The 9367-nt window shown below is 37.9% G+C and overlaps 1 protein-coding gene across 5 annotated transcripts in view; it reads right to left on the bottom strand.

The window, feature by feature from the left end:
- Positions 1-1534: 1534 nt before the first annotated feature.
- The window catches only part of LOC131302061 (stromal processing peptidase, chloroplastic-like), a 48415-nt gene continuing 40582 nt past the window's right edge, over positions 1535-9367 (bottom strand). Inside the window, exons 19-25 of one of the 5 annotated variants that reach the window (XM_058328636.1) lie at positions 8928-9036; positions 4301-4421; positions 4128-4208; positions 3742-3843; positions 3049-3199; positions 2171-2312; positions 1535-2085 (exon numbers count right to left, since the gene is read on the bottom strand). In XM_058328636.1, the coding sequence (XP_058184619.1) occupies positions 2227-2312; positions 3049-3199; positions 3742-3843; positions 4128-4208; positions 4301-4421; positions 8928-9036 (650 nt within the window). In that variant the 3' untranslated portion in view covers positions 1535-2085; positions 2171-2226. Of the gene's footprint in view, positions 2086-2170; positions 2313-3048; positions 3200-3741; positions 3844-4127; positions 4209-4300; positions 4422-8798; positions 9037-9367 lie in introns of those variants that run through there. The other 4 variants (XM_058328637.1, XM_058328638.1, XM_058328639.1 and 1 more) reach the window with 4 other exon arrangements.

Here is a 9367-nt window from a genome sequence, read left to right as displayed (position 1 = left end):
TTGCTGCATGCACAAATGTTTTCTCGGTAATGCCTCGGGCAAGCTTGCACGCATGCACCTCGGATTGAATCTTACAGGCTAATCCTTAGAGTTGACGCTCAGAGTTGCTGGCAATAAAAACTGTTGAAGTTGATCAAACACCAACAAAGAGCAAATCTCGCTAAAGTCCCAGACCCTCGTGATCACTAAGCTAACCCTTGGGGTCAGCCACTTGTGATTTGTTTTTTTTTTTTTTTATCGGCGAAAGTTAGTATTACTGGGAGTGTGAGTCGATATGATATTGATGGTAAACGGTATACTAGCTCGGGAGCACCTGAATCTAACTTGTATGTGTTTAAATTCTTTCTCAGTAGACATTGTCATCAGTGAATTTATCTTTTCCTTCTTTTGCTTTTAACTTATGTTTTACTTTTCTACGGCAAAGTGGCCTTTGAATATCCTCAAAGAGATTCGTGGAAAGCTAATAAACCATTCTGTAGAAGTTGCTTTCAAATCAAGAGTTATCAGCTTAATTCTTTACGCATTTAGTCCAAAAACATTCACTATTCAAGACAACCTGTTTTACTTTTTTTGTCTAGATGGTATTATAGGTATTTTTAGTGGAAACAAGTAAAGACGAAAAAATATAGCGTCAACTCATCCGGTCCCATGAGTACAAAGTCAAAAGTATTTCTTTCGGAGTCTTTTCTGTCTTCTGCCTAACCCGACGATCTAAGCGGATCACAGGGTCAAGCCCGCATCATGTTACGCCTAGATCACAGGGTCAAGCCCGCATCATGTTACCGGTTATTGGTAGAAACGTGAACAGATTACTTTGTTCTTGTAAATAGGATCGAGTAGCATGTATAGAGAATTTAGAAGAACGATGTCCGGTCCGTCCAGCCTTGCTCTTCTCCGCCAGTACTTAAAGCTAAATATACTTGTAGAACCACAAATACTGAAATTTATACACCACGATTATTGTGACTGCAATCGATTCACAAAACGATTTGCATAAAAACCTGAATATCCTATTCCTTGCTCTCTAATTTCTAATCCAGAATTGCAAAGTACTTGGGGCATATAGTTTCCCGTTAGAGACGCCGGTGCCGACATCCTTTGGATTAGGCTTGTTCAATTAACTCCCACCCAAACAAGGTCTGAGAGATAAACAAATAAGCTCTCTCTCTCTCTCTCTCTCTCTCTCTCTCTCTCTCTCGTGCGGAAAGAAAGAGGAACTATAGAAACAAATAAAACAAGATATGAGAGTAGCCGCCTGGGCTCTCTCGTGCGGACGGTGGACAGTGCCGTTGGTTTCTTTTATTTTCCATCTCTTTAGAACTCACCATTGGAGAGGGGTAAGTCCTGTTATCCATCCAACTAATTTTTAACTACTTTTTCATACTAAAATAACTATCCATCCCCTCATTTCCCACCACTGGACTTGCTCTTAATATTTTGGCTGATTATGGAGCACTTGGCGGAGAAAAAGTAAATACGTTCTGTAATAGCAGAGAAAAAAATCGTTGGTGTGAAACAAATTGCCCAACTTGCAAAAATTTACTAATTTGTTTTCCATTGAAATGAAATGGAATGCCTCTCACCCTCGCACCAACACTTACATGAGGCACAACTTAGAAAGGCCGTCTTTAGAACTACCCAACTCCCCTTTATTTTGAAAAAAAACCCTTGTACACGTATACATAATGCTATCAAACATCTGCTATAAATAATAACACAGGCCTCTTCACTAATTTACCCAAAGCTAACAAGAATTTAATAAAGAATGGGTAGTCTGGACGTAATGAAGTAAAACATCACAGACTGAAAGGGGACATAAAATATTAGAGACTGACAGGCAATTGAGCTCGCTCTTTCCAATAACAACCTTCGCAAAGGGGCAGTTTTGGTATCCTACTAGCCTTCCATTGATGACTGATCGTTATGGCATAATACCATTGCCATAGCGCACCCAACAACCATTTCGAGTGCTGCAAGCTCATCAAAATATCACCAATGCAACAAGGGATGCTTAGCACGTATAATAACCCATCTAATTTTCTTTTGCCCATCAGCAGGGAACCTATGTGAACAATAGCACTGCACCTACCAATCAATAACTTGAAGTCCTTACAAATCTTAGGAAACTTGGGAGCAAAATTAATCTCTGGGCTATGTATGAGAAACATACCTGTTATACTGGTCAATGTCTCTTTCAGCTCCAATCTGAAAATGGAACCAATATATTTACGTGGTTGGTCGTGTCATTGTCGATAAACCACGCCCCCCCAAAGGAAGAACACTGTGAAGGCCTTCAATTGATTCTTCCTCTTCTAAGGAAGTTGCACAATAGATAATCAATACATTGAAAACGAAATGTTAGTCCACACAATAGTGAGGATCAAAGATACTGGCAGAATTTATGGTTAGCAGTTAAAATTCCAAGAATTGTGGGGCATCAGAAGACAAGATAGACCATGTAATCTAATGGCAGCATAATTAGTTTAGCAACTCTACAGTTGAAAGAATATCTATCATGCTTTTTAATGGCCTCCTACATTTCGTATATTCTTTTGTCAATCATTTATTATCAGTGTAAGAAAAATACTGCAATATATTAGCATGAAATATTATGTGACATTCTACCCGTAAGTAGTAATACCATTTCTAAATACTAGGTTGTAGTTTTCTCACCTAAAAAACCCTGTAAACGTAGCTTTATCACTGATTACAACCTATATCAAATAATAATCGCCTTAAGATTCTAGCATAACAACCATGCTAGTTGTATAGCTCAAAAACATATAAAATAACTAGTGGTTGATTTGTCTTTTTGGTATCTCTATTTGACGAATTCATAGAAACCATCAATCATCCAAAGGGAACTTTCTTACGCACGCTTGCTATGGCATCTACCTTTGTCCCAGCTAGTAGATGAATAAATCTAGTCGCATCTTTTCTTTTCCCATTATTTGTTGTCCCATTTCCATTTTTGTCATATATAGAAAGCAATAATCCAGACAACAAAGAAGGAAAACCAGACAACAGAACTAGGGAGATCTTCATTACCGGCAATTTCTTCTCTAGCCTGAGCCCCAGCTACACCAATGCAAGAATACAACGAACTTTCATCAATCTTCAACTGATCATAGGCAAGGTAAAGGTCTTCAACTGTGGCAGCTTCATACAGCGAATTAAGATCTTTAATGAATGTTATGTCCTGGAAGTGAAAAAAGAACTCTGAGATATTAACACAAAATAATCAAACCTTCTTCCCTAAAATTAAAGGCTATTGTGGCACACGTGAAAGTAAAGTCTTGATAGTATTGAAATGTCATAGTCCTGTAAATAGTAGTGTTCAATTATGGTACCACTTGTATTGTCGTATGTATATAGGTTTAAGTGTGGACTTTAGTCTGTAGGTACAGTAGCATGGCAGGTGAACCAATTATATGCCATACTATTCAGTGATGTAAGCTATGATGCAAGCCACCCCGCCTTACGCCTATAAAAGGGGGGCTTTGCCTATTGTAAGAATCAAGTTAATAAAAGACAGAGTCCAGTGTTCTAAATATTACTTGTGTCTTGCCTTTACTCTCTCTCTCTATTGATCCTAACCTACTTTGTGTTTGTACCCACTTCGTGTCTGCAAACTTGGCAACATAGTTCGGTCATCTACCCAAAACTAGTGTGTCAAAATAAAAAGAGAACAAGACTTCGAAAAAACACAAGGCTGAGCTTTTTGTTATTTTCCAAATTCACCTTCCTAGGGACAGAAGCAGCTTGCAAGTGAGCCAACAATCCTAGCCAATAAGCGTTTGACTTGCTTTCAGCCTCATGTCTCATCAACAGGGTCCGTTTTGCCTGTTAATGTTGAAAACAAGTTTCATATATAAATTCTCAGTGGGGTATTCAACCTGCAATAAGCAATGTTAACTCTTTATACTATAAATTTCAGATATAATTTCACTGGGCATGACCATGTGAGATACATGCTTTATTTTGATCAGACTAACATGACAAAACCAAACTTCGATATCATACAAGTACAATACCTTTGGGAATCATTCTTAAATGGAAATCCCAACAAAGAGAAAAAACTAGGAATTAGATATAGCAATATATTCCAACTTTGGAAAGTAACAAACCCTGTCCAATTCTGTTGGGTCAATCTTGTTGCTATGCAAACCTCTGAGGACATTCTTGCAAGCATCAACAGCTTTATACACCTGAAAGTATTGTGATTATTGGTTAAGAACATAACCACCATAAATGAAAGAAAATCACAATTTCTAAAACGATCGGAACTAAAACAACAAACCTTCCCTGGTGTTGATGTTACTGAGATAACATACCACCCAAGCTTCAGCCGATCAAACAGGTTCAATTCAAATGATACATCATATGTTAAACCAAGAGAATCCCTCACTGTTGTGAAAAGCCTGTAGAAAGGCCATAGAATACTTCAAATGTGCAGTATGATAACTAAATTGGGTTTATATCGAACAGAACTTGTGTGTATATGCCGAGCAAAAGAAGCTTGTCTTTCAATAACAAGTTCGGGTTCATTAGATTTAAAAGGAAGAAGGGTATTGGTGCAATTGAGGATCTCAATGGCGTTTTGATTAGAAATTTTAGAATGGTTGTGCAGTTTGCGAAGTACTCGAAAGATAATGTTTCTCGGAAGTCGTTAGTTGGGGAAAAGAAGGACAACAAGGCATCATCTCTTCATAGATGGCAACCTAAATCCGATGAGATACAATGCAAACAGAGAGCTTCGAATAGTCCTACCTAAGCAAATATTCAGCCTTGTTCTCCAAAGGGCTTTAGGGGCTTTTTGGCGTTTTGTCCTTAAACAAATTTTTTCCGTGTTTGTAAGTTTTGCGTCAAACTTTTGGGGATTATTGATTTCTCTCAACAAGAGAAATTGGAAAAAAATAATTTTGGAAATATCCAAGATAAAGCCCCAAAAATAAAATAACTGGGTAAACATAAAAACTTTATACTTTTCGATTCCTCTCGTCGAGAGGAATCAATAATCCACAAAAGTTTGGCGCAAAACTACCAAACACAAAATTTATTTGAATAAGGACAAAATACCAAAAAGCCCCTAATGCCCCTAGGAGAAAAAGGAAAGGTGGTTCTAATGGTGTGACTAAGTTGGTGGAAGCTAAGGAAGTGGGATTGGGATTGGGATTGGGATGGTTGCAATGGTATTTGGGATGCTCAGATACGCTTCAAGTTCTCTTCATTAATTTCTGTTACATGAATACGCTTCAAGTTCTCTTCATTACCAATGGTATTTGGGATGCTCAGATACATCATATGGGTGCCCTCAATGTTTTATTATCATTCGATACTCTTGAGTCTTGAGAATGATTTTCTTAAGGACGAAGATAAGCTGTTGCCAAACTGGTTCTCATCAGTGGAGGTGTGGAATAATCAAAATATCAAATCTTCAATGTGTGTTTGGATTTCTTGTTATGGCATTCCTCTTAATGCTTGGTGCTCTTCTACTTTTATTAATATTGAAAAGTTGAGGGGTGACGTTATTAAACTTGATGAGTTAGCGGAGAAATCCATTACTTTGGATAAAGGGCGTATGTTTATCCTAACAGATTATCTTGACTGCAGATTAATGATATTATCTATCCTGTCAAAGTAATTGAAGATCCCATGGCAGAAACATGTTGGGAAAAGCGTGTGTTTACATCAATGAAAATCTATGATGCACCGACACGGACACCGATACCGACACGGACACCGAAACGGATACCGGGACACGGGAATTCTAAAAAAATGGAGACACGGACACGGCGTGAGACACGCCACGTGTGTATATATATATATTTATAAATAAATAATTATTGTTTAGCACCTAGAAATTTTAAAAAAATTATAATTTGCCCCAAAATTTAAAAAAAAAATTACAGTTTGGCCCCCAATTTTTTTTTAAAAATTGCAGTTTGGCCCTTGCCGTGTCCCCATCGGTGTCCCCGCCGTGTCCCAGCCATGTCCCCATGAAAAATTCAAATTGAATTATGGGACACGCCCCGTACGTGTCCCCGCGGTGTCCCCGTGTCCGACACTCCGATACCTCGACCTCTAGACGTGTCGGTGCTTCATAGATAAAAATAAAGCAAGGAGACTGCAGCTGAGATTGGTCCTAGGGATGATGACTGGTGGATTTTGATGTCAATGAAGCTCTAGAGGACGACATTAGTGGAGATTCTAGGGTAGAGTTGTTGGATGATGAATTGACAAATAAGCAAAATCTCTCTGTTGATGTGGAACTTGGTGGTGGTAATAGTGATGAGTTGGCTTTGAAGAAGGCTGGTTCGCTTGTTGGCTCAGTTCCGGAGGATGCTCTTTCTTCAAAATCTGAGCGCCAGTCTATCACAAGCCCTATTTATCTTGTGCAGAAGGATTTGATGGAAGGAGTTTCTATGACTCCTTTTAGAAGTAACGTAAAGGTTGGGGCTGGGGCTCAGCATTATGAGAAAGCAATTCAAAAATTGGAAAGGAGGTTAAAAAGATAGCAAAGGAAGATTGGAAAGAAGAAACTCATCACTGAGTTTGGGTTAAATGCAGATAATTTGAAAAATAAGGATAAGGTGGCATCATCTCATGACATTCGTAACAGAAATTCCACTTTAATTATGCAAGCTCATAAATGGATGGATACAGGTGCTTTGTTGGGTGCAAAGTATAATGAGGATGAGAATTTCATGTTAAGGATATCTATTGAAATAGAGGGTGAAAAAACTGATAAGGAGGTCGGTGATTTTGATGATGTGGAGGAAGGTGCCTCCATCTCATTGGAGCTCTAACTCTTTCGTATCTCCGTTTGCCTGTTTTATGGAGTTATCTGAGGTTTAGCATGGGTGCTCTTCTGATCACATGGCCTGGTTGGTGTTTTTTGTCTCCTCTTGTTGCTTGGCGATTTGGGCTAGTGATCCTTCGATGTTGTTTTCTACTTGTTTTGCGGCTTTTTTTTTTTTTTTATGTCTGAAGGGAGTTTTTGTGGGGGTGTTTACTCGGCGGTTTTGCTTCTTTTTGGAGGATCTTTCTATGCTAGTTTGTGTGCTTTGATTCAGCTGTTTGGGAGGTTTTGCTGCTGGTTTTCTGTTGTCTTCCCAGCTGCTGTCTGATCTTTTTGGGAGCTTGTTGTCGCTGTTCAGATGCTGTGGTGCTTTGGTTGGCCCCTTGCCTTCCTTGGTTGTAGGGTCTCGGGTGGCGATTGCCGTTGTGCCCTTGGCCCGTTTAATCTTTGTTATTTTTTTCAAAGATTAATAAGTTCTTTTTTGCCAATTAAAAAAAACACTAGCAAACAAGTAGACTCCAAGCTTTGCCTTGGTCATGCCCATAACTAACAGACGACAGCAAATTAATATCTTAAAAGCACAAATCTATGGAAACTGTCAACAAGATTGAACTGTTTTATTACTGAATAATAAGACACTGCTGGTTTCCTCATGTCAATAACTTTGGAACTGCGCTTCTTCTTTTTCTCACCTCAGTCTAAATGAAAACATAATACCTCTATCTACTAACTCTATTAATCACAAGTCCCAACAAGCAGGTATCTAAATGGACAGTCTGGTCTCCTTTTCAACCATAACTAGAATAACTTCATGTCCTCTTCTCTCAATCTAAAATCAAAGTAAGCTCCTCTGCTTCTTAAAGGTTTCTGTCCTTGCAAAAATGCTAAAAGTCTCAAATGAAAAAACCTTTGTCCAAATTACAAGAAGGTTTTGTCCCATGGATACATTCCTTAGATGGCTCTATTAAAAAGACCATATCTTAGTTGATTCCCAGGCGGCAAAAATGCTAAAAGTCTCAAATGAAAAAACCTTTGTCCAAATTACAAGAAGGTTTTGTCCCATGGATACATTCCTTAGATGGCTCTATTAAAAAGACCATATCTTAGTTGATTCCCAGGCGAATTTCGTTATTTCTTAAAGTCTCAACCATGAAGTCCTTGACCTTCCTCTACTCCTTAAGTACCCCCGCGTGGATCAAGTCTAAGTTGCAGTTGTTGTCCACAGCAAAATCCATATCAATTGACTTCCTCATATGTTGTGCCGCTTCTAACATCCCCACAATGCATTCACTCTTAATGATGATATTTACTATGGATATGTGCAACAAAAGTTGTTACCACTGTCCACCACCAAAAACTTTTCTTCCCAGTATTAAGCTCCATTTGTAAGTCTCTTTTATTTAACTTCACCCGTCTGATTTCCTCATCTTACACCAACACCTGTGAGCCCTCATCCTTTGTACAATTAATAAGGGAGGTTGGCATACATTTTTTGTAGCTTAAGGAATGTTATCATTATTTACCAATATGCAACAAAAACAAATACCACTGACATGACCACTAAAAAGAAATCTGCAACTAGAACCCTTAGCACTGACATTATCAACAATTCCAAGAGCCACCAATAGACCAGTAGACATGGCAATTAAGACCTTTTACTTTCTATATAAGATAATGAAGTACAAAATCTAGAACATTCTAGAAAAAGAGAGTACAAAATCAAGAGGAAAGTAGCAGAGGCCAAGGGTAGATCGTTACTTAATGTGATTTTGCTGCCATGAGTCATCTGTCTTTAACAAATAATAGCCAATTTATTATATATAAAATCATAGCTAGTTAATTACTTCATAGGAGTAAGCGGCAAACTAATGAAATATACCAAGAGAAACCATATCATTCTGATGACTCGAATGATTCGTATTATCTAAAGAAGATAATTAAATGCCATTATCATTTATCGAAGACAAACTGGGAAGTGACTGAGAAAAACACATACCTAGTGATTTGGGACGGTGTAGTTGAGAGATTGATGCATCATGCCATACATAGAAGTGGAAGGAAAAGATATTAAATGGATTTTCTCTCATGTTTAAAAAGCTAAATGCAGTAATGAACATAGAAATACCTTGAATTTATTATTTCAGCCAACAAGCCCAATGTAATGGCAAAGAAGAGTGGATGACTGCGAAATCTTCCTTGCAGTTTATTTTGTGCCTCAGATTTTGATTGGTCATCTGCAAATCAAATTCCAAGTTTCTTACCTAAACTGGTTTTTGAAGATAAATTTTCAATCCAATAACCTGCTAGAACTACACAGTGGTGAAACCTAAAGTTCTGCAAACCACAACATATGGCCACAAAGTAGAATTGTGTGATAAAAGTGTAGACTAAAAAATTAAACACACAGAGCACTTCTTGATATTGTCCGTCCAATTCTGTCCAACATTTTTTTCTTTAATTAAATGCACTCAATTCCAATAGTAATTTTAGAGGAAACATTAGGAAGTTTCAGAATTTCAAGAAGAAGTTGTTTAATAAACTAATATACGTTGCAAAACAGTATCC

Source organism: Rhododendron vialii, chromosome 9a (assembly GCF_030253575.1).
Source record: "Rhododendron vialii isolate Sample 1 chromosome 9a, ASM3025357v1".
NCBI classification, from domain to species: Eukaryota; Viridiplantae; Streptophyta; class Magnoliopsida; order Ericales; family Ericaceae; genus Rhododendron; species Rhododendron vialii.
This window is presented reverse-complemented; position numbering and strand designations above follow the sequence as displayed.